We start from the raw sequence: 24157 nt of genomic DNA on the forward strand, positions 1-24157 counted from the left end.
TCTCCTCCCTGAGGCGGGGTCTCCCTATGTGCCTAGGCCAGCCCTGACGCCCGGCTCAAGTCACCCTCCTGCCTCAGCCTCCTGAAGAACTGGGCTCGAAGGCGAGGAGCCCCACACCTGGCCAAGGCGTCCACATGTTGTCTGCCAAATTCCTTCTGGCCTTCCCTGTCCTGTCCCAGGTCCCCGCAGAAAGGTCATGGAAAACTCAGCTTCAGGGGCCAATAATGGGGACTTGGGGTGCCCTGACTTCACGGGGCACAGAGGGTATCTCTGTCCCTCTCCACCTTGTGTGGCAGCGGTAGCCCTAGGCAAGGGGACTGCGTCTTCTATCACCAAGGAGCAGCACCCACGGACCTGTAGGACACTAACCAGCCTCTGGGTGCCGGGCCTTACATACTCTGTCACGGTTTAGATGTGCGGTGGCCTAGAAGCCCCCGTGGGACAGTGGAGAGTCATAACTGGGTGGTGACTGGAGCAGGTGGGGTATGGCTGGAGGTGGCCCCTGGGGGTGGCCTTGCCCTGCCTCACCCTCACCCTGGGCCCAGACAACGGACCTGGCTGTACATGGACTGAGACCTCTCAAGCCCTGAGCCCCCCCAAAACGTCCTTTCCTCTAATTGTTCTTGTTGTGTCTTTCAGTCACAGTGTGAAAAAGCTGACTGGGACATTCCTGGGTGACCTCACTGTCCCAGGGCTTTAAACACCAGGTCCGAGCTTGGGAATCTCTAATTACACTTCGGGCTGTGGCTGCTCCCCTGGACCCCAGCTTCTGCCCTGAGAGCTGAAGCCCCAGACAGTGTCCCACCCACCCAAGGCCTGGCACCTCCTCTGGCTCAGTCAACAGCACCTCCTGCGGCCAGAAGCGCGCTGGCCCCGGCTGCCCCCACAGCCTGCATCAGCAAATTCTTTGGGTTTTAGCTACAAAAGACACCCAGAGTCGGGGACCGCCCGACAGCCTCAGCCTTCTCAGCCTCCCGCCATCCCAGCCCTGCCTGTCCTGGGCCTGACAGCCAGGGGGCTCCTCTCAACCCTGAATGGGGGAGCAGCCCAGAGCTCACACGCCATCTTCCCTACTGTTCCTGCCTCACCTCTGGCAATTTCCCCTGCTCTTTCTTAACACTTGGCAGGTGACCCCCGGGCCTTTGCAGAGGGGCCCTCTCCGCCTGCAATGCTTTTCCCTGCTCCCTGGTCAGCGCTGCCTCCTTCAGGCCTCTACGCTGGGGCCACTCCTGGGCCACCACCTGCCTAGGCCTGGGGTTCGGCACCGTGTAGAGTGCATGTGTGAGGCCCCGGGTTCGACCCAGTGCTGCCCGGAGACAGAGCGCCTCAAGCCCCGCCCTCACCCAAGCATGTCCACAGCACTTCCAGCTTTTCAGATTGTCCCTTTATGTCCCCATCAGGAGGTGAGCCCCGTGACACAGATTTTTACTTTTCTTTCTTTCTTTTTTTCTTCTTCTTCTTTTTTTTTAAATCATTGTTGATCAAGAGGCCAGCCCCGGACACCAGGACATGGCCCAGTGTCTCTGTCGCTCACAGTGTGACTGTGCCTGTGCTGGCCCCCTGCTGGCCAGTCCCCATGACACTTACAGATATTGGGCTGTGTCCCCATCCCTACCTCCTGTTCTGCCACCTGAGCGTCCCCCACCCCACCCCGTGGGCTGGAAAGACCCAAGCCATCCAGCAAACCACAGGCGGAGCCTGGCTTCCTGCCCAGCCCTCTGCCTCTGCGGCTCAAAGACACGACCACCATTTGACAAGACCTGCACAGGCCAGGTGCCTGGTGACCGCCCTGCCACGCGCTGACCTCAGTACAGCCCAGCCCAGATGGAAGGACCAGGCTGTTCCGGTGGCCTGGGTGGCCTCAGTCAGGGCTTTCTGGAGCCCCCTCCCCACACTGCTCCCTCCAGGGGCCTGGACCACCCTCACTGCCTGTCCAGGGCGCCTGTCCAGGGCAGGATGGGGCTGGCACGGCGCTAGCTGAGCACCCTCCCCCGCGTCCCCGGGATCCAACCACAGTGCCCACTCTATGCAGGGCAGGGCGTGTCTGCCCACAGAGGCCTCTCAGCCCTGCCCAGCAGATGCCAGCTTTCCCTGGGAAGGCAGAAGGGGATCATTACCGGGGCCTAATTAACAAAGCACAGCAGAGATAATTAAGTAGAGAAACACGGCTGGCGCTGGAGCCGGGTATCTTTAGAAACCAGAGGAAGGACGGTTTTATTTTGAGCTCTCAAGATGACAGAGTTGCAAGGGTGGAGAGGGGTGGGGACGGCGGGGAAGGGAGGCAGGCCCTGAGGGGTGAGTGCCTCCAGTGACTAGGGACATGGAAAGGACTCGGGTTTCGAACAACAGGAGAGAGGTGGGAGGAATCACAGAGGGTGCTCCTGTTCCAGGAGACCCTGAGGAAATAGAGGCCCAGTGGAATTAACTTATCCAAGATCAGAGACAGTAAGTTAACTTATCCAGGATCAGAGACAGTAAGTTAACTATCCAAGATCATAGCTAGTAAGTTAACTTATCCATACTCACAGGCAGTAAGTCAACTTATCCAAGATCATACAGGCCAGAAATGGCAGAAAAAAGTCCTGAGGGGGCAAAAGTGACCTGTTCCTGCTGCTGACACTGTCCAACCCCTCTCTCTGCACCCCTAGTGCCTTTCCCATCAGGGCACCCTGGCCCAGCTCCTGCAGATGACAGGAGACCCCACAGAGAGAGGCCTAGCAGCATCTCTGGGGCCCTGTCCACCTGGGTCCCAGGACCACAGCCCTCGCTGCGCAGAGTGAAGTGTCCATCTTCCGAGCAGCTCCTGCCCTGACACTGCCTTCAACTGAAACTAAGGACGTTCCAAGTGGACCACAGGGACAACCTCAATCAAGCTGGGGCCCCGCGGGCTGCTCAGGCTCGGGGGGCTGCGGGGACGTCAGCGCAAGAGCTTGCCAAGGCCGGGTCTGCAGGGTCCAGTCCACGCTGCAAAGCCGGGCCTTCCAGGCCCTCCACGCTCAGCCTGGCCGCCTCTCGCCTCCCACCTGCTGAGCGCCACTGCCCCTCCCCCTCTGGCCATGAAGGGCACGGGGTTCCCGCAGTGTCCCCCACTGTCTGACGAGGTTGCAGAGGCTCAGGCAGGCAAACTGACTTGCCGGAGTCACACAGCAAGTCGGCAGCTCTGCTCTGCCTCTGAGGTCCCCATGCGCTGGGAGGGGCTTCCTGAGACTGTCACTCAGGCTAGCAGGTTCCCAAACAGGGGAGGAGCGGCCTGCCACTGCAGAGGGAGTGGGTCCCACCCTAGCCCTTCCCCCAGACTGGCCCGAGGAGAGCCACCAGGCTCAGACACAGGCAGGAAGAGCCCTTCTGTCCCCACCTGCAGGTAGGGACCTCAGGCTCAGACACAGGCAGGAAGAGCCCTTCTGTCCCCACCTGCAGGGAGCCCTGCCGGAAATGGCCTCCCTAGTGAGTGCCTGCCCCAGCTTGGCTTAAATGCCTTGAGTGACAGGGAGCTCACTATCTTTCATGGCTTTTAAAAAAGTTTTTTTTTTTAAATTAAAAAAGAATTGTTTTTGATACAGGGTGCTCTACTGCTGAGCCACATCCCAGACCTCTCTGCATCTTCTTTAGCTGAGCTGCTGAGGCTGGCTTTGACCTCGCAGTCCTCCTGCCTTGGCCTCCCCAGCTGCAAGGATCACAGATGAGCACCCCCTGCGCCTGGCTACACCCATGTTCTTGGCTCGGTTCTCCTGACCCACAAACTCCGTGGCTGTCTCTGCTCTGCTCCTGCACTGCCTCTGTTCCTCAGGGTGGCCACTGCCCCCACCCCAAGGCCACCCTGCTTGCGTCAACCACCACTCGGACCCCACCAGCTGCACCCATGTCCCCAGGTGTCTCCTAGGCCTGTAGACCCTGCCTCGGGGACCAGTACCACCTTCACCCTTCTGGAAGTTTCCACCTTCCTCACATCTGGCTTCCCCTCACCAGAGACCTGCTGCTCGCTGCTGCTGCCCACCACCCTTCCTTGGCTCCAGTGCCCAGCTCTTCCTTCTCCAGCCTACCCCGGGCGGGCAGTGGAACTGTGTCACCATGGTAACTGCAAGACCATGAAAACCTCCTGATGTCATGTGGGTGGCTGAAAAAACCCTCAATGCCACAAAATCAAGCCTGTTGTCAGCCTGGCTGGCCTGGCCTTCCAGTCAAGGCCCCGTGTGATTCTGGCCGCAGCTCTGCTAACTCCGCCCCCTGCTGCCCCAGGTCCCCAGCACCCAGGCTCGGGCCATGGAGACTCTGCCTCGCTGAGGCTTGGTTTGCTCAGCTACAGATGGGACCCTTGACAGCACCTCCCTCCCTCCCAGGGCAGCTGGAGTCTGGGGGAGATGGGCAGCCCCAGGCCTGGCACCCAGGCACCCGGCAAGTGTGGGGCAGCCAGGAAGGGAGCTCTCCCTGCCAGGATGTGGGCGGCTGGCCCTGGGAGGTGACAGCCCAGACCCTTCTTTGGCCCCAGTGCAGGGGAGAGGGCTGGTCTCTGGCAGGTGGCCTCACCCTGGCATAGAGACCAACCTGCTCCTGCCCCTTCTGGGGACTTCAGCTGCAGACAGACAGGCCTGGGTGGCCCGGACCCCTCCTCGCCTCTTGGTGACCAGCAGTCAAACTTCCCAGGCCCTTTTCTTCTTTTTAGCCCTCTGTCCACGGTCTGGTGACCCTTCCTGGGAGAGATGGCAGCCCCCCGCCCCTAGTGGGTGGCTCCTCCTGCCACCCCCAGCCTCCCCACTATCCCTAGGCGCCATCGCTCCCTCCCGGCCCTGGCTAAAGGCCCTCTGCAGCTCGGTGGCTCCTCTCCCACCCCCACCCGCAGGACACTGCCGCACAGTGACCCAGGCCTCCCCCACCTGTGAGCTGCCCCCCCCCCATGGTCCCAGGCGTCACGGCCTCCCCCATGGCAGCATCCCCCTGGGCTTCAGGCCTATGAGGTCCCCTCTTTCCACACCCAGGCGCTGGACGTCCCGGGGCGCAGGCTTGGACCGTGGCTCACACACCCCACCGTCAACCAGGTTCATGAGCCAAGTTCACTCGCTATGATGGCTGCCAGCCACGTGTCTCGGGCGGACGGTCCCTGGTTTGCAGGCCTCACTGCCTGCCACTCAGATCTGCTCCTCGTTGTCCCCACCACATGGGGACTTTGTTCCTCTAGTGCTCAGGATGTCTTTCTTCAGCACTGGGGACTGAACCCAGAGTGCTCTATCACTGAGCCACACCCACCCTTTTTATTTTTTTATTTAGAGGCAGGGTCTCACTGAGGTGCTAAGGGCCTCTCTAAGTTGCTGGGGCTTTGAACTCAGGATCCTCCTGCCTCAGCCTCCTGAGCTGCTGGGATTACAGGGCTACTGCACCTGGCTCCTGAGACATTCTTAATAGTGTCCTTCTACCACCCAAGGGGAAGTCCCCACTCCCCACACCTCACCCTAGCACCCTGCCCAGCACACCCCCGGCCCCCTGGCTCCACCCTTCCGCCCTGCCCTGGGCCTTCAGAGGGCTCCCTGGGCACAGAGGGACCTAGAGGCCAGATGAGGGGCTGTCGGGAGCCCTCCCCCCGGCTGCTCCCCAAAGCCTGCTGGTCACTCCAAGGGGCTCCTCTGAATGACCTGCCGTCCACATTCCTGGTGCCTTCCCACGGGAATGCAGGAGAGAGGCTTCAGGGCGCGTGGGGTGAGGGCTCTCAGGCTTCCTCTGCCCCATAGAACAGGGCCAAGGGCTGAACCTGCCACCGGGGCGGGCATGACCCTTCCTTTCCTGTTGCTAAACCCACTTAAAAATGGGCACAGCCCAGGGCAGCCCAGCCGGGCCCTCTCCTCCTGTAAAAGGGAGCAGACTGGCCGGCGGTGCCTCACTCCCCGCTCTCACCTGCAGAGGGAGGCCTGGCCATCTTCCCAGCTGCCCGTGCAGCAGAGCTAACGCCACCGGGGCTGAGCCCCACAAGGTGACACCCTGCAGGGGCCGGCCAGCGCTGGGCCGTGATGTGAGCCCCAAAGCCCCAAGTTAGGAGGACAGAGAGCACAGAGATCACGCGGTCCCCGGGAAGCCCTGGGAGGCATGTCCGGGACCCTGGCTGGTGCACAGGAGGCTCTGCAAGTGCACCCCGTGATGCCATCACGATCCCGTGATGGTCACTTCCTGGCCCTGTCCTGCTGTTCCCATCCTGCTTCCTGGGGAAACGCTCATTTCCGCTGTGGTGGCCTGACTGCCTCGGGATCCACTCTGGACTGCCCAGGCCTCAGCAAGCTGGCGCTGGCATAGCCACGCTGCAACAGGGGACTGGCTGCGACTGAGAGCCCAGTCTCCCCTCCGCAATCAGAGGGGTCCCGGAGAGGCCTCCTCTCTGCCCACCATGGTCACTCCAAGCCCAGAACATGGCCGGCCCTCCAAGTTCTCCAAAGAGGTGTAAATGTGCCCATGGTAAAGGTCCGGGTGGGCCAGCACCAGGGAGCTCTGGACCTTGGGCACTCGTGCCACGGCTGCTACTCAAGCTGCCCACCCACCACCACCTTCCTGACCCTCTCCATCCGAGGGCTCCGGAGACACAGTCGGGCTCTGGGGAGCCCCTGGAGCGGCTCAGCCTCCCCGTGCCCTCTCCGCCAAGACTCCCCTCTCCCTTGCCCCTCGTTGGGGTCCCTGTGCTGACAGGAGCTGTCACATCACTACCCGTCCACCTGTGGAGGGCATGGTGTACTGAAGGGGTCAGCAGGGGCCTCGTCATCCAGGCAGCTGGCTCCCCCGTCTCACCACCAAGCTCGAGTCTCCATAGTCAGTCGAGGCAGGACTGCAGCCTGGCTCTGGTCCAGAGCCCAAAACCCATGTCCCACAGTGGACTCAGCTCCAACCTCTAGCCCCAGGACAGGGCCAGCCCCCCACGCCCAGCACCCCTCCCAGCAGGCCTCTTACCAGGCTTGGGGATGAGTCCTTGAAAGGGCCTGGAAGAGAAAGAGAGGGGGCTCAGGGCGGGGGCGGATGGACAGCAGGGAGCCACTGGGATACAGAGGCACTGGCCACGCCTGTGTGGGCTAGGAACGCTGGGGCCACCTCAGGCCTCCTGTGGCACAGCCCGCATCTCATCAAGGACCCCAGGTGACTGTGTGCGTGGGATGAAGGCCTCTCTCGGGGCTAGGGAGCAGGGATGAGTGTCAATGGGCGGTGTTGAGCAGAAGGTGCTCAGAGGTCACCCCTGCTTTGGAGTGGTAGTGGGGTGGCCAGTTTAGGGAAAGACCAGTGGTCCATCTCCAGTCCCCCAGGATGGTGTGGGGAAGGCCCCCAACCAGCAGCGAAGCAGGATCCGGGGAAAGGCCCCACCCTGGCCAACCCTGTGTCCCCCCTCCCCCGGCACCTGGTGACGGTGAACTTGATCTTGTCAGCCACAGCAAGGATCCTCTCCAGGTTCTGGGAACCAAAGGTGCAGGGTTTCCGGAACGGGATTCCCGGAGGCAGCCCCTCAATGATCACGGAGCCAGGGTTGCTCTTGATGCGCTTGTAGGGCACCTGGACGGGGTACTTGATGCCCAGGGCCTCCCCTGCGGGCAAGAGGGACAGTCCTGACCATCAGGAAGGAGGTGGTGGAGGTGTACAGAGGGTGGAGAGGGCCTTTGGGTGACGGGAGGGGAACCGGGGGCTTTCTCAGCCTCGGAGCCGAGATCTGCGAGCCCCACTGGGGGAAGCGTGCCTGTGGCCTGGCTGCCTATGACAGAGACGGCTCTGCCCTGGTTCTAGCAGGCACATTCCATCCGGGGGCGGGAGCACCAGGCCCAGCCAGCCAGGGTGCCGCCAGCCGCTGGGTCCTGTGCACTTGGGCTGTACCTAGTTTCTCATCACAAACGCTCTCCACTCCAGCCAGCCTTTCCTCACAGCTGGACTGGTGCCTCGGTGTGTCCCCAACCCACTGGGGGCCGAGGTGCTGCCCACGGGGGGCAGGTGTGGGTTCTCAGCACTGGACACCCCGCAGCCGACCTGCACATTCAGGGCTCAGCCGCACCTGGCCACCTCAGGAATCCCCTCCCCCAGGGCAGGAGCTCACTGAAAGCACCACCCCCAGCACTGCAGGACAGGGCCGGGCCAACGGGGATAGGGACAACGGGATAGGACAGATGAGATTTTTGGTGCAATGAGCTAATTTTCATCTCATGGACACTGGGAACTGCTCTGGCCTCCAGGAAGCTCAGAGGCCAAGGTGCGCGCTGCACCTGGTGAGCACGAATCCCGTCTTTGTGCATCCTGGGTACCCGCCACTGCCCAGATGCAGGGTCCTGTGATGGAGGTGTAGCTGGTGAACCACAAAATCCGCCATTTTAAAGTGGATCCTCCAGTGGTTTATCAGTCATCAGATTCGAGACTATTTCTACCATATCTCAATCCAGAACATTCTGTCTCCAAAGGGCAGCACCTCACCCAGCCCTGCCTTCTCCTCCATCCTTTTTTTTTTAAACAAAGACTATTATTTTACAGCAGTTTTGAGCCCCACTACCCTGACCCCATGCAAAGCATCCCCAAGGAAGGGCTTCTGTGTCACAGCGGCATATCTGTGACGACTGATGGATGAACCTACACGGACACATCATGACCACTCGGGGCTGGCCCAGCCTGTGGGAGACCCTGGGCTCCCCAGCACCACATTAAATTAAAAAAAAAAAAGTCCCCATATTTCTGTCACCACAGGTCGTCAGTCACCCGGGTGCTCTTGCCATCACAGATTCCAAGGGTTGGAACATGTGAGGTACCTACAGCAAATGTGAGCGTGTGGCGGCACTGCGGTGTCACACAGAGGGCTTCACTGCCCGTGGGTGGCTCCTAGGCCGTCCCAGAGGCCGCTTTTCGACAGCAGACTCCTTCGTCACCTGTGTCCCGACTTCCCTCCTGGGTTAGGCTCGGCCCCTTCTCCCTGGCTAACAGCTGGAGTGTCCACACCATCTGCCTTCCCCCTCTCCACAATGACAGGTCAGGTAACCCTTGCCTAAGTCAAGGGGCACTGACCATGTCCCTGACGTAGAAATTGGGTAAGGAACAGACATGTGACTCAAAAGGGACCAATGAGAAACAAGGGGAGGGCTTTCAAGGAATTCTAGGAAATAAATGACCTAGTTCCCTGAGAAACAAGGAAGACCCAGCCCTCTCCTTCCCAAGCATGCAGAATAGATGCCTGGAGCTGCTGTAGCCATTCTGTCGGCCTGAGGCTATGTCCACACCACAGAAACAGACAGCTAGGGCATGCCTGAGCTGCTGAATCTAGCTGATCCTGAAGGCTACCCTCCCACTGTACTTCCTATGGCATGACCAATGGCCAGCTGTACTGTCCATAGACAGCTGCACCAATACTTCTCCCACGTCACACGCTCCTTTTAATGTTGCACTGATACTTCTCCATGCAGAACTGGAGCCTGTGGCCTTCCACTTGAACTTGGGTGGGCCTGCGTGTGTGCGTGCATGCGTGCGTTTCCGCATGTGTGAGGTGCTGGGAGTCAAACCCAGGCCCAGGCCTCGTGCACATGGCGAGCGCTCGCCCCTGAGCTGCGCCCCTTTCACGAGCTGTACCCAGTCTAAGGTTGAGCGCCCGTTCTCTTGAGCAGCCTGCAGAGCTCATGTCGGTCCCTCACTCTCCGTGGGGCTGGGGCGCTCACCGTACTTCTTGTTGAACAGGTCCTGCACTTGTTCCCGCAACGTGTTGGCGATGTCGATCCGCGAGAGCCTGGCGTCGAAATTTTCTGCAAAGCAAAGACAATTATGGATTGAGGCTGCCGGAGGGAAGGCACTTGGCGGCGTTTAAGGAATGCGATTTTCTAATTAGGGGAGCTGCTTCCAGGGCCATTAGCAGGTCCTCGGAGCGCCCGGGAGCCCTTGGCGGCGACGCGAGTGCTCCGAGGACGCAGGCTGTTGGGGCAACAGCAGCGAAGCCGGAGATTAGCTAATTGCTGACATTTGAAAAACCAAACACATAAACACGCCAGAGGTGGGCTCCGGGGCCGGCAGCTGGGGTCTCCTCTCCCGGGCGCAGACAGGAGGGGACACGAGCTCAGCTGACTCAAGACCCCTGAGTGGTGTGGGACGGGGCCCAAGAGGCAGGAGGCTGCCTGGCGACCCTGGTGACCATGCATTCCCTGCAGTGTCCCTGGAGGACCTCCCTGTGCCAGCAGGTGCAGAGTGGCGGGGTGTAGGGAGGACAAAGAAGGGACCTCTGTGCTTGGGGGGACCCTGGCCAGGTTCAGTGAGGGGTCAAGGGGTGAGGCAAGAACACGAGATCCCCTTGTCACAGAATGTCCCAGATGCCCTGGTAGGACAGTGACCAGGGCAACAAGCAGCATCCCTGTGATCTGGGCCTCCCTGGCCCCCCCACTCCCAGGACTGACCCCACTGACCACTCGCTGCTCAGAGGCATGGAGACCACACCAGGTCACCTGGGGACACCCACCCCTGGGGACTCACAGTCACACTGCTAGTTCCTTGGAGTTGCTTGGACACAGGGATGTGGACAGCGATTTCTAGCCATTGCCACCATGGCAGGGATGGGCCCCCCTCAGGCTGGGCCTCCCTGGGTCACGGCCTGTTTCCCAAGGACCCTGGCCCCTTCCGGCTCCCATGGCCCTACCCGAGCCTTTGTGCCAGTGCCCCGGCCACCCTGGCCCTCCTTCCTCATACTGAGGCCCAGCCCGGCCCAGCCCTCCTCCTCCAGGGGGGCCTCCCTGCCTTGGAACCTCTCCCTACTTCAAAGCCTGGAGGACATGGAGACCGCTGGGGACAGGGCAGTGGCTCGGGCCCAGCCAGGGGTGGCCACCACGCACCCTGTGCCTGGCCTTCCCCAGACCTTCCTGCGGAATCTAGCTGCAGCTGGCAAGTGACAGTCTGGCCCAGAGGCCAGCCCGGCTTGCTTGGTCCCCCAGCCTAGCCCCCCACCCGGTCAAGGTCACGGTGCCTGGCCAGCTGACCTCAACCTTACCTTGAAAGCCCTGTCTCTTCAGGCTCTCGTCCACAAGGGGGTCCCCGGGGTCCCTCTCTGGGGGCGGGGGAGAGAAGCCAGGGTGAGAAGGCTCTGGGACCTGAGGTGGCACTGCCAGCAGGGCAAGCCCCATGGGGGGTCCCGGGGAGGAGGACAGTACAGAGGAAGCAGGAGGTGGCCTGGCTGAGGCCTGGGCCCACCCACACTGCCCGCGCTTCGCCCAGGACGGGTACCTTGGCTGTCCACCACGGGCTCCTTGACGCCCTCCGTGAGCAGCTCAGGCCTGGAAGACACAAGCACAGCCGTCACCCAGGCCCCCCGCACCCAGGCCCTCCGCACCCAGGGCAGCCCACCCTCCCCGGGCCTCGGTCTCCACATCTGTGCACTAGGTCCTGCTGACCTACGGGTGATCTGGGGGCCACACCAGGCACTGAGGAGCCAGTGGGGGACAAGACCCTCTAGGGTCCTGCCCTGGTGGGTGACACCCTCACCTGGGGATCCAGGACGTCACTTAATTGCCACAGCCAAGGGCTGGAGCAAGCAGCCGGGGCGGGGGGTTCTGATGCCCAATGTGGGAGTCCAGCACAGCCTGGGTCCAGCCCGGCTGGCCTGCATGGAGGGTGGGCTTCGGGCACCAAGGGATTGCGGGCAGGGCTGGGGAAGGGGCCTGGTGGTGCAGGGATGTGTCAGGGTAGGACCTGCCTGCTCTCTGCCACAGGGATGCCCAGAAGTGAGGATTTGGCACCCTCTGGCCGTGGGCACCTCCTGGGCACCAGCCAGTGTCCAGCGCACACCTGGGCTCTCGGGGCCAGGGCTGGTAGGAATGAGGACTGCAGCCTTGGGAGCTGGAGAGGGCCCTACACTTGGGCCTCTTCTCTTCAGGGGGAGACTGATGGCTCCGGGGGCCTCAGGGAGATGGCAGCTGGCCAGGGCTCCTGGGCCAGGGCCACCTGGGTCCCCACCAAGCAGCTGAGCAACCTGCCAGAGGCCCCAAGGACTGAGGGCAGCCTTAACCCCAGAAGGCTGCCTCTCCAGCCTGCACAGCCACCAGCTAAGCGGCCTCCCTTTCCAAACAGAGGGCGGGGAGGCCACGGGGGTCTTTGTTTTCTAGTTTTTGCAGCGCGGGGGACCCCTGAGGCCTCAGGCAGGTTACTCAAGCTCCACTGCTGAGCTCCATCCCAGCCCCTTATCTTCTGAGAGGCTGCTAAGCTGTTATCCTCCCGCCACAGCCTCCTGAGCCACTGGAATCCAGGCGTTTGCCACCTCCCCAGTCAGGATTTTTCTTCTTAATTTTCTCCTGTTTATTTTTATTCTGTGCAGCACTGGGGACTGAAGCCAGGGCGCTGCACCACCGAGTGGCACCCACAACCTCTTCTGCCTGCCTCTGGCCTGCGAGTCCGTTCCCCAGCCGCCTTCCCTCTCGGAAGGCCCCCACCCCTCCAGCAACACGTCAGGTCTCTGCCCCAGGCTGCCTACCTGGAGGGTTCCCAGGTCCCCTCTGCCTCCCACCCTGAGCCACACCCCTTCCCAGCATTCAGCTCTGCCTGGCACTATGCTAGGGGGTTTTGGGGTACTGGGGATTGAACCCAGGGTCACTCAGCCACTAAGCCACACCTCCGGCCCTGTTTTATATTTTATTAAGAGACAGGGTCTCACTGAGTTGCTTAGGGCCTCCTTTTGCTGAGGCCTCAGCATCCCGAGCTGCTGGGATTATAGGCGTGCGCTACTGCGCCAGGCTTAGGCCGTGGTTTGGCAGTGGATAGGCCACTGGCTGGCAGGAGTTGGTGGCTGTCCCTGCTGGGTTGTGGCCAGCACCTGTGGGTGCTCAGGACTTTGGCTGAAGGTCAGGACCCCATGTCTGCTGCTGGCATCTTCTGAAGCGCCCAGCTGGGTGGACCCCAGGCCCCACAGGACCCTGCCCAGGGCCCCCAGCCTGCCACTTGGCGTGAATGAGGCCGAGGCTCCCGGCCAGGGCCCTGCTGCCCACGAACTCGGCCTCGGGACTCCCCTCACCACTCTGCCAAACCAGCCTGAACAACACCCAGGAGGGACAGGGACCTCCCCCCACCCCCGCTCACTCTGTAGCAGCCACTGCCCCTTCCAGAGGGACACTGACCCCTGCAGGGACACAGAACGAATTGGTGGGTGCTGCAGGGATCTTTGCAGACCAAAATGGGGTGCCCGAGGCACAGGACCCAGAAGACACCACCAGACTCTCCAACCCTGACCACAGCAATGCCCCCTTTTCCCAGAAGGCGGGTAAGCCAACAGGCACATTCCCGTCCCCAGCTGGGCCACCTGGGCCTGCCTGCCTGAGGCTGGGACAGGGGTCGGTCTGGCCACAGCAACAGGCTGGGCAGGGGCACCTGGTGCCTGCCTGACGATGGCTGGACCCCTTTAACGCCTTTAATAACCACTTGTTTGAAAACGAAGGGGGGAGTCTTTGCCAATCTGCAGAGGGAGGTGCTTGGTACTGCTGCTGGGCGCCGGGTGGTGTCCCCGGGCACAGGAGGCCTTACCTCTTGATGACGAACTGGATGCTGTTGCTGGCCTCCAGAATCTTGCGGAGCTTGGCGATCCCAAAGCAGTTGGGCCTGCGGAGGGAGATGCCTTCAGGCAGCCCCACCACAAACAGCTCCTCGGGGTGCATCAGGAACTTGGAGTAGGGCACCTTGACGGGCTCCGAGATGCCAATGGCCTTGGCTGCAGAGACACGGCTGCTGTAGGGGCACCCAGGGCCACGAGCCTCAGCCCCTGTCCCCCACGCCTGTGCGGGGCGCCGGTGGCCAGAGCCCTTTAGCCCAGCGCTCAGTGACCCTGTGGACCTGCCCGGGGGAGGAGCAGCACCCTGGCCTGCAGGTCAGGGGCCTGGGGCTGCAAGGGGACATGGCTTGTCTGAGGCCAGAGCAGCAGGGACAGTGACATGCGCCCAAGCCAGGGAACCCCCAGAGTACATGGCGGGGACCAGGCCTCATACCAGGCTGTGCAGAGGCCCCCACTGGCTTGTAAGATTTGGCGTCGAATGCACCCAAGTCCACTGGTCCTTGTGCTTCCAGTGGAGCCCTCCTCAGGGTCTCCCTGAGGCCCAAAACCCCAAACTCGTGTGGCCAAACACCAAGCTACGAATGAGCTAGAGCCGGGCGCCGTGGTGTAGGCCTGCAGTCCCAGTGGCTCAGGAGGATGAGGCAGAGGATCGCAAGTTTGAGACCAGCCTCAGCAACTTAGTGTGGCCCTAAGAAACTCAGTGAGACCCTGTCTCTAAATAAAAAACAGGCTGGGGCTGTGGCTCAGTGAGTAAGCGCCCCTGGGTTCAATCCCTGGTACAAAAGAAAAAAATAAACAGAATGAGCTGGACCTCAGGCCCAAGCCACGTGCCTCTGAAAAGGTGCACCACTGCCTGGCCTCATTTTTCCATCTGTGAAATGGATCTCGGGACACAGGGCTGTTGTGTGGATGTGAAGCAGCCACTTGCCCAGTGCCTGGTGGAGCTGGACAGAGAGGTGCCTTTTTCCCGCCTGCCTCCCGGGCAGCAGAGGGGCAGGTTCTTGCTGTGAGCCCCTTGGAGCACCTGAGGAGGGTCTGTCCATGAGGACAGGGGTCAGCCACCAGGCCAATGGGCAGCATGGCAGAGGGTGGGATATCTGGAGATGGGGACATGGCAGGTGGCCCCTCTCGGTGGCAGGTCCCAGCCTGGCCGCCCTCGCTCACCCTTGCTCACCATATCGAGAGTTGAAGAGCAGCTCCACCTGCTTCCGCAGCGGCCGGATGACATCCCCGGGGCTGTCTGCAGAGGGGAGAGGAGCTTCGTGAGCCTCACTGCCTCTGCCCCAGCTCTGCAGTCACCAGGCGCCACCCTGCGGGGACCCTGGAGCGGGGAAGTGGGGATGGGGCGGGCAATCTATGTGCTCAGAAGTGGTTGCTCCTGGGCAGCGGGTCCACTCCTGGACTTGCCCACCTGATGGCGAAATCAGCCCGAGTGGACTAGGAACAGCACTGGGCCTCTCTAGGGAGGCAGCGCGGGACCAGCTGGGCACTGTGTGGAGTAAGCCTGCAATTTGAGCCCGCCGCCACCAGGGGGCAGTGGGCCTCTGTGGCTACTTCAGGGCTCCCCAGCCAGGCTGGGTTTGGGGACTGAGGCTTCTGTCACTCACCCACTCCACGGGCAGGCACCCCAGAGATAAAATAGACCCCTCTCCCTGTGGCCTCCCTCCTGTCCTGCCCCATCTCAGCTGCCTTCCCTCAATGTCTACCGGCCGCAAAGCCAAGCCGGTGATTTCAGGCCTGAACCCCACTCCCCCTGCCCAGCCTCAGGGCGGTGTGTGGCGCAATTTGGGAAAGAACACTGTGACCATGACCCTGACTGCCCTTACAGGAAGCAGCAGCGGGCCTCTGGGCAGGTCTACGAGCTCAGCCCACCAGCACCCCCAAAGGGGGATGTCCGAGAGATGGAGTGCAGAGCAGAGCCAGGGACAAGGGAAGGAGAGGGGTCGCGTGGGGACAGGTACCGTGGGAGGTGCACAGGGCCTCACCCTCCACGGGCCTCTCTTCTGGCCGCGGGTCCTCGCTGGGGCCTTTCTCTAGAAGAGAACAGAGAGACAAATAAAATAACAATACTAAAAAATCAGACAAAACAGAAAAATATCAGAACAGAGAGGACACGGGGGGCCATGCCTGTCACCTCCTGGTCCCTGCACGGCCAAAGGTAGGTCACGATACCCCCAGAGGGGACCAGTGCCCCGCTCCACTCAGGGAGCTTTAGAAGGGAGGCAGGGACTGCTGGACGTGCGTCCCCAGGGGCCACCCCTGAGCCACTGTGTCCCAGGGGTGAGCATATACAGGAAAAACGTCCCATCCTCCTGGTGTGCCAGAGACAGCATGAGACAGGGACAGTGAGGGGCAGGTGGGGCCCAGGGGCCTGACAAGGCGGCCCTGCAGCTGCTGGGGCTCAGGAAGCAGCGCCTGTCCCGCTGGGCACCCTGGACCCAAGGTCTCTGTCCCCGTCCCTCCAGTTCCTCTCTCCTGCAGTGCAGGGCAGGGCTTCCTCCGAACGTCCCTGCTGACTCCTCAAAGGACCCTCTGGGGCCTCTCCCCATCTCATTCAACAGGGCGGGTCAGCCCGCAGGAGAGGACGGCACAGGGAGTGGGAGGGCCGCAGGGTGTCCCTTGTGCCTTGGCCCACCCCCTTCCTCTCTGTATGCACAGCCCATCTCCCTGTCCCTCTGAAGAGGGCGGCTTTCTCTATTCCCTGTCTGTCATTTTGCTTTAGGACCTGCCATCACCGCACCCTCAGGGCGGAAGGGAAGTCCCCTTCACCCCTATGTAGTCAGGGACCCACCTCGTCCCTGGACGCTGCCCATCATCAGTGAGGGCTGGAGGTGAGCACCATGTTGGCGTGGGTGAGGGTCCCCTGCTGGCCCTGGGGGGCTGGGAAGGGAGGCTTCCTGAGGGAGGGGACCTGGGGTGGACCAGTGTGCAGAGGGGGGGCGGCCCAGAGGACAAGCTGGGAGGCTGGGCTCCTGGCCTCCTCTCCAGGGATGACCTGGGGGCCGGAGGGGCTGTCATTACATGGGGGATGGCGTGGCCGGCGGTGCACAAGCTGCTCCCACCCTCAGGGGCCCGTGGCAGCCACCACTGCACCTGAGCTGGGGGGGTAGGCCAGGCTGGGCCAGGCGGGGAACTCAGGACTCCTGGCCCGGAGGACGCTCCTTGGGAAGGAGGAGGAGGATCCCAGGAGAGCTGGCAAGTCAAGACCTGCTCCCCACTGACCAAGGGGGCTGAGCACACTGCCTGGACCACTGAGCAAGTCTGAGCCTAGAGCACGCCAGAAGGTTCTGAAGGGTCTGGTCTGTCTCAGTCAGCAGCCGGGAAAGGTGGAAGGGCCAGGCTATTTCAGGGCTGCACCTTCCTCCAGGAAACTGGCACCCTGCAGGCGGGGGCTGTGCCCAGCTGCCCCTGCCTGGGCCAACTCTGGCTGCAGGAGACGACACCCCGGGAAGTGCTCTCAGGGACAGTGTCCCGGCTCCCGCCTGCTCAGCTGCTCTCACCCGGAGGCCCACGACACCCACAGTCCCAAGTCCACCCAAGCTCGGCTGTGGCCCTGGGGGCCCCAGGACACACAAGTGACCCAGGGCCTTGGCTACTAAGCTAAATCTTCAGCTCTTTCATGATTTTTATTTTAAGACAGGGTCTCTGTAAGTTGCCCAGGCTGGCCGTGAACTACGATCCTCCCAACTTGGCCTCCCGAGTAGCCAGGAGCCTGGGCGTGCAGAACCACCCTGGCAATCTCACGTACTTGTTACGGTTTTGAAGGGGCGCCTTGGAATGAGCTCTGGAAATGGAGGGACTGCAAACCTGGGTTCCAGTCCAGGGCTAAGGCTCGGGGAAGTGGTAGGGGAGCCCATCAGCCTTGCTGACACCGTGTCTGCCCTGCCAAGCCAAAGGGGGGCTTTGCCTCGGGAAAGGCATTGAGTGTTTCTACGGGGGCCGCAGGCATCGGGCTCTGCCCAGTGGAGCCCCCACAGCCTTCTGTGGTCTCAGCCAGGTGTCCTGTGACCTCTCAGCGGCGAGGCCACCCTGGCATCTTGCTCTGTCTCAGGGTCTACCGATGTCCCCACGTGGCTCCACCCCGGGCAGCTGTCGAGTCTGGTCATGCCCAACTTGCACCTGGACAAGTCTTGTTGCCTCCGTTCCCAAGGTACTCAAATGTCCCAGCGGTAAGGAGAGGCGCAGGGGAGCCCTGGACTCAGGGTGGTCCAGTTCCAGTACCTCTTGTTCCTTCCTGGGTGGGGATGCCCAAGCGACCTGCGAGGAAAACCCACGCGGCCCTTCCTCTCCCTCCACAGGCACTGAGTGGGCTCCTGGGGCTGCTCGCAGTCGCCGCGTCAGTGTCCACCAGGGGACTGTTAATGGTCCTCTGACAGCTGGACAGGCTTTTCCTCATACATCACTGTCACCATCAACACTGCCACTGACACCTTTGCGTGAAAACGCTGCCCACGGCTGTAGATGTCACTTCCTGGGACTGGATTCCTGGAGCCACCAGAGGGTGCTCATTTTTATGGCTCTTCAAGGTGACGAGTTTCCTCCAAAACCATCTTGCGGAATTCGCCTCCTCCGGTCCCCAGGTGCTCGGATGCCAGTGTCTCCAAGAGCGCGTGTCCCCCTGTGGTGCCTCCTTTCGGGTACCCGTTTGTTGCTCTCCTTTGCTGTGGCATCTTACTCTGGCCGTGGTGGAACTTCAGAAGCACCGTCCAGATCCCTGAGCAAGGAAGCGCTCGTCCCCAGCCACGGGGAGGGACCTCTGCAGAGGTCATGCCTTCCCAGAGCAGGCCTTCCCTGTGGACTGAGGTGGGACAGAACGGCCAGGACCCCTCAGTCCTCCTCAGCATGACTCCAGGGACCCGGAGCTCCTGGAGGGGAAGGCTGCTGGGGCTGCTTCCTGGCTCGGCTTCTCCCGGCCCTCGTGGCCACAGGGGTCAAGGTTAAGGGCAGCCCTTAATGTGTACCACGGCAGAGCGGCTAGCCCAGGCTGTCCTCAGAACGTGCTTGTCGCGTGTTCCAGAATAAGACCCTGGTGCACAACCAGGCCCTGGAGGAACCCGCACTGCGGGCCTCAGCACCCTCTCCAGGGAAGGCCAGATCCCGGCCTCTGGGAGGCCATGGGAGCCTCTCCCGGGAGCTGGGGTCCACCAGCCACCCGGCTTCCCCAGCTCTGCCTGGAGTCCACTAACTCCCCTGGTGACACCACTTGGGGTCCCTTCGAGACGCTTTCCAGGATCTGCTCCAGACCCAAGCCAAGAAAGGCTCGGGCCCATTGGTAACATGCTCCCCCTCCGGAGGCCGGCCCTCCGCCGTCGCCGTGCCACTGCAGGACCCTGGACGGGTCACCTGCGGGCACCTCCTCAGAGCCAGGCCCTCCCCTGCAGATGCCCCGAAGCTCTCTGCTGTTTGGGCTTCCGTATCTCCCCGACTCCTCCTGTCCCCGGGCCCTTGTCCCTGACCGCCAGCCCATGGCCATCGAGGAGGAGAGACGTCCCACCCTAACCTGTCCCCAGTGAGCACGGCGTTACCCCCGGGGTGCACCATTTCTTTTTCCGGTCACCTGTTCATTTTTGGTAGAGAAGAAACAGAACACGCAGAGCAGTGCCCGGGATGCTGTCCCCAGGCCCCGCACACCCTCCATCCTCCACCCACAAAATGCAAGCCGGCGCCACCTCTGCGCCTGGGTGGTCCACAAAACCTCACGACCTCGGAATCCCCTGTGTCACTTCTAGCCTTCTTGCCCTGGCTGCTCCCTGGGGAGAGGCAGGCTGAGCCACTCCTCTGCTCTTGGGCACAGAACCCAGGGCCCTGCTGATGGAGGGAAGTGCTGGCCCTGGGCAGCCTGAGCAGCCTGAATCGGAAAACCCCAAATCCAAAAGGTCCAGAAGCGGAGTCTTTTCGAGCGTGGACGTGATGCCACTGGGCAGAAAAGTCCACCTGAGGGGACAGGCCAGAAGGCCAGTAGCCAGAAAAGAGTGTAAGAATGCTTCAGGCCGTGTGCAGGGCGGAAGGGCCCAGCCCCAGGATCGCTGTGCTGCGCTAATATCCCAAATCTGAAAAATACACAGAATCTGCAATACTTCTTGTCCCAGCACTTTGGGTAAGGGATGCCTGGCTGCGGCTCTGTCTTGGCTGGATGTAGCCCCGTCCCTGCCCCAGCACCACACGACACTGGGTTGATGTTCCCAGAATGTCTTGATTCCGTCTTCACTTATTTTTTCCCCCATTATATTAGGGCTTTGAGAATTCTTTGTGCTATCTGGGCGCGGCAGCACACGCCTGTAATCCCAGTAGCCCGGGAGGCTGAGGCCAGCCTCAGCAATTTAGTGAGGCCCAAAGCAACTTAGCAGGGCCCTGTCTCTAAATAAAATATATAAAAAGGGCCGGGGATGTGGCTCGGTGGTTGAGTGCCCCTGGGTTCAATCTCTGGTACCAAAAAATTGTACTCACTATTCATTTCTCTCTCTCTCTTTTTTTTCTGGTGCTGGGGACAGAACCCAGGGCCTGGTACATGCTGAACAAGGGCTCTGCTACCCACTAACCCCCCAGTAATACCACCCATTTCAGCACCATCCTTTCTTAGAGGTTCTTGCTCTGGGTAAACCCACCCATCACTTCTGACTCGACACCCTGCCCACCTGGCTCCGGCTCGCTGGGTCTCTGCTCTTGGGGACACGATGGGCACAGGTACCTCAGGGCTTTTGCACTCACTGTTCCCTCTGGGAAGCTCGTTCCTGATATCCACAGGGACCTCCTTCCAGTCTTGCTCTGATGTCTCAGGGAGCTCCATTCTGACCTAACCCTAGTCCTAATCTGAGAGCAACTACCACCTCTTGCCCCTGACACTTGCCTGTCTGGCTTTGTGCCCCTCTGGGACGCATGGCATCTGCCCCTCGCCTTACTAGGTAACTTGCTATCTGGGATTCTGTCTGTCTGACTGCTGTGTCCCCTGTCCTCTGCACAGGACCTGGTATGTAGTAGGTACTCAATAGGCAACAGTTGAGTGAACAAGTGAGTCACCCACATAAGGCTTCCAGAGAAAGAGGAAAGACTTTATGAACCAAACCTGCTTCAGGTTTCCTGGAAGGAGCCCGGGCAGGAGCCGACACACACAGTCACACACTCCTAATCCAAAAGCTCCAAATCCCCAAACCTTGCACCCCACAGGATGCCATGGGGGAGACTCCACACAGTGAAACTGCTTCATCCACAGAATTATTTAAAATATAAACACAGTGTCAACATACTTTATATACAATCAGAAATATGGAAAATTGTGCTGCATACATGTAGTAAGAATTGTAATGCATTCTGCTGTCATTTATTTTTTTTTAAAAAAAAATCAATAAAAAATAAATAAAACAGTTTTGGGTGGCTAAGAAAAAATATATGTGTATATATATATATATATATATATATATATATATATATATATATATATACACACACACATACAGCTGGGCACACTGGCACACACCTGTAATCCCAATGATCTGGGAGGCTGAGGCCGGAAGATCACAATTTTGAAGTCAGCCTCAGCAACTTGGTGAGATCTTGTCTCAAAGTAAAAAATAAAAAGGGCTCAGGGTGGGCTGGGGCTGTAGCTCAGGGGCAGAGCACTTGCCTAGCACGTGTGGGGCACTGGGTCCGATCCTCAGCACCACACAAAACTAAACAAATAAAATAAAGATGTGCTGTTCATCTACAACCACAAAAAAAAAAAAAAAAAAAAGAAGTGCTCAGGGTGTAGTTCAGAGAGCAGCCCTGGGTCAAGTTCCCAGAACCACAGAAAACAAAAAACTGTCAAAACCACCTCGGGCTCTGCGTAAGGTCAGCTCTGTCCTCAGGCTCAGGTTCAAGGTCTCACCATTATGTCAGATATTTCAAAGTTGAACATATACATCTGTCATGCATGGTCCGAGCGTCTCAGCCTGACTGGGTGGCCTCTAAAGGCGCCCGGGACAGCCTACCTCGGGTGCGCCCACTGGCCACCATCCGCTTACCGGTCAGCATCTCCATCCCATAACCAGAGTCCTCCGAGGGCAGGTGCCCAGGCATGGAGTCCGTCATTTCTTCAGAGGTGGGTGAAGGGTCTGCAGAGAGAATCCCAAACAACAAGGGCGTCTTCTGCCTGCCCCGCCTGTCAGGGTCCCTCAGGGACCACAGACCAGGACACGTGGAGGAAGCCGTGCCCTGGAGTGTGAGGACCAGCGGTGCCCAGGCTGGGCAGGTCCCAGTGGCTGGCCCCATGCCACCCCTGGAGGCCACGCACACCCTGCCTCACAGAAAGGGGGTGAGGCTCAGAGTGCCCCCCCCTTCTTCCTCCTTGTCCAGCCTCCCAAGTGCCAGGAGCCAGGGCAGCCTGGCGAAGGTCAGGGTGACCTTCAGGAGAGTCCAAGGAGGGAGCAATAGCTCCCTCCATGGCCGGGGGCTGGCAAAGCTTCCCCGACACCCTGACGGCCATCAGGATGGAAGCTGGAGAGTGGCCTGGGGACTGTGATGCCAGCAGCTTGGCTTGGCAGGTCCAGCAGGCACAGCACTGACCCCGGGGCCTCACCTGGGACAGTGACCTGAATGATGTCCAGATCCTCGGGCTCAATCTTGATGGGCCTCAGGATGCCCAGCTCCCCAGAGGTTCCTGCGAGGAGGAAATGGGGGACCGGTCAGGTCTGGGTATGAGCCCGGCAGGCAGGGAGGGTCGTTCCAGAACCTTCTTACGTCTGACTTGCTAATGAGCCCTGGGGAATGTTCTGCCTGTGCCCTGGCTCCTGCCCAAGACCAGGAATGGAGGGCTGGCAGGCCTCAGGCCTGACTGGCGTCCCCAGGTCTCAGACCTGGTAATGAGGTCCGCAGACGGAGCTGCCTGTTCTCGGATACAGGGGCAGGACCCCGGTCTCCAGCCCTCCCTGGACCTCCCAGCATGCGTTGCTTCCGCAGAGTGGGCAAGGTGCATCCCAGCTGCCCGGGCTCATCTGGACTGGTCTCCCCAGGGCTGCCTGCTGGGGCTGTGCCACCCTCCATGCCTACAGGCCCAGGACCCACCCGGGGCCCAGCCCTTCTCACCTGGCCCACAGTCTTCTGAGATGCTGCCTTTGTCTGACCTGGGAAAAAGCCAGGAAATGACCAGGTGTCAGCCTTGGGCAGGACCCTCCTTCCTGTCAGGAGCCCACAGTGGACACCTCTTCAAAGTACCCCAGCCACGTCACCCTGGCGCTCCCCACCCCGTGACAGCCAGGCTCCCCGCATCATGCTCCGACCACAGTCTTGCTGAGCCCCTGCTCTCCTCCCACCAGCGGAAGCTCCAGGTCCAGGGCTCAGGACAGGCCAGGCTGGAGGCCTCAGGCCCAGCTGTACAGGGCTGGCTGGCTGGCGGTGACCCGGGCTGGACACGTGGATTCCTGCCCACTCTGTTTCCCCTGGAGCTCAGGGCCAGGGCCTGGGGGTGAGGACCAGGCTGTGCAGAGTGCAGACTGGCCTTGGCATTCAGGACAGGTGGCCGCCCCAAGGTGGGTATTCAGGGGAGGTGGCTGAGACGGTGACACCCGGCTTGTCCTCAGGGATGTGCAGTCTCCAGGTGGAAGGGAGCAGGGGGTCCGTCTCCTCTGCCCCCCATGGACGCTCTCTGGCCTGCGGAGGGTGTGTGCGGGGTCTGTGGCCTGAGGTGACCTGCGGGCCTGCTGGGGGACGTCGGCTGGTGGAGCCTCCCCAGGCCCAGCCCAGAGCTGGGGGGGAGGGGGAGGGGGCTCACCGGGCAGTCGCAGCCAGGTCAAGCATGGTGGCCCTGGGGACCTCTGCCGAGGTGTCCTCTGGTGGGCTGGCAGGCTCCAGCTTCGTGGGGTCTTTGGTAAACTTGTTCCCTGGAGGGAAAGGCTGGGGTCACTTGGCAGCCTCTGTTTGAAGCTCCCGAGGGAAGCCCTGATGTGGGGGGGGTCTGGCCTCTATCCCTCCTCGTGGTCTTTGTGTCCAGTCAACAGCCTACAAGGGGTCCTAGGGAGAGGCATCTCCCCTGGGAGCAGGAACAGTGGCCCAGTGCCAGGATAGGTCAGAGGGCAGAGGAGACAGAGGTCCAGCTCGGGCACCCGTCCCTCTCTGGAGGCTCTATGACCCAGAGAACTTGCTCATCGGGAGCCCTGGAGAAAGGGGGGCTCCCCAGGCTGCGCCCAGGACCACGCCGTCCCTTCAGCTATGGCGGGAAGGAGGGAGGGGGTCTTCTCATCATCCCTCCGGGTGAAAACGGAGGTCACATGCTGGTGGGGGGCTGCACTCCGACACCCGTGTGGCCTGGGCAGAGCCTGTCCCTCCTCCCGAGAGGCGTCTGGGCTCTGAGTCGCTGAACCGCATGAGAGCCAGGCCCCTCTTCCCGGCTGGGCTCAGGCCCTTCCTCCGTACGTGGGACAGCAGCAAGGCCACCTCCCGGGACGGCTGGCAGCTATTAGTGCCCAGCAAGCACCACCTGGCCCCACCGGGCCCCACGCACAGGGGTTTCAGATGGTTGGCACCTGAGAGCCCGGGGCCCACAGTGGTCCTAGGACGCAGAAGCCACAGCCCAAGAGAACGGGATGCAGAATAAGCTCAGCTTGGGTCAACTCAGGGGCTCTAGAAGGGTCCAGAGAGTGTCCCTTACCTGTGAAGATCCGCTCATCAAACATCCTGGGGAGAGAG

The 24157-nt window shown here is 61.1% G+C and overlaps 1 protein-coding gene and 1 long non-coding RNA gene across 5 annotated transcripts in view; one reads left to right on the forward strand and one right to left on the reverse strand.

Moving 5' to 3' along the window:
- The window catches only part of GTF2IRD1 (GTF2I repeat domain containing 1), an 82603-nt gene that overhangs the window by 9898 nt on the left and 48548 nt on the right, over positions 1-24157 (reverse strand). The window contains exons 10-22 of one of the 4 annotated variants that reach the window (XM_081299879.1): positions 24120-24145; positions 23244-23352; positions 22559-22596; positions 22053-22133; positions 21499-21588; positions 15484-15531; positions 14673-14738; positions 13474-13657; positions 11188-11237; positions 10955-11011; positions 9642-9725; positions 7361-7544; positions 6922-6950 (exon numbers count right to left, since the gene is read on the reverse strand). In XM_081299879.1, coding sequence (XP_081156005.1) covers positions 6922-6950; positions 7361-7544; positions 9642-9725; positions 10955-11011; positions 11188-11237; positions 13474-13657; positions 14673-14738; positions 15484-15531; positions 21499-21588; positions 22053-22133; positions 22559-22596; positions 23244-23352; positions 24120-24145 — 1046 coding nt within the window. Of the gene's footprint in view, positions 1-6921; positions 6951-7360; positions 7545-9641; positions 9726-10954; positions 11012-11187; positions 11238-13473; positions 13658-14672; positions 14739-15459; positions 15532-21498; positions 21589-22052; positions 22134-22558; positions 22597-23243; positions 23353-24119; positions 24146-24157 lie in introns of all 4 variants that reach the window. The other 3 variants (XM_081299878.1, XM_081299877.1, XM_081299876.1) reach the window with 3 other exon arrangements.
- LOC308652148 lies at positions 1053-6901 on the forward strand. The gene is made up of 3 exons (XR_014022739.1): positions 1053-1188; positions 1360-3299; positions 3362-6901. It is a non-coding gene; the product is annotated as an uncharacterized lncRNA (long non-coding RNA).

This window comes from Spermophilus citellus (assembly GCF_964194105.1).
Source record: "Spermophilus citellus genome assembly, chromosome: 6".
Taxonomy (NCBI): domain Eukaryota; kingdom Metazoa; phylum Chordata; class Mammalia; order Rodentia; family Sciuridae; genus Spermophilus; species Spermophilus citellus.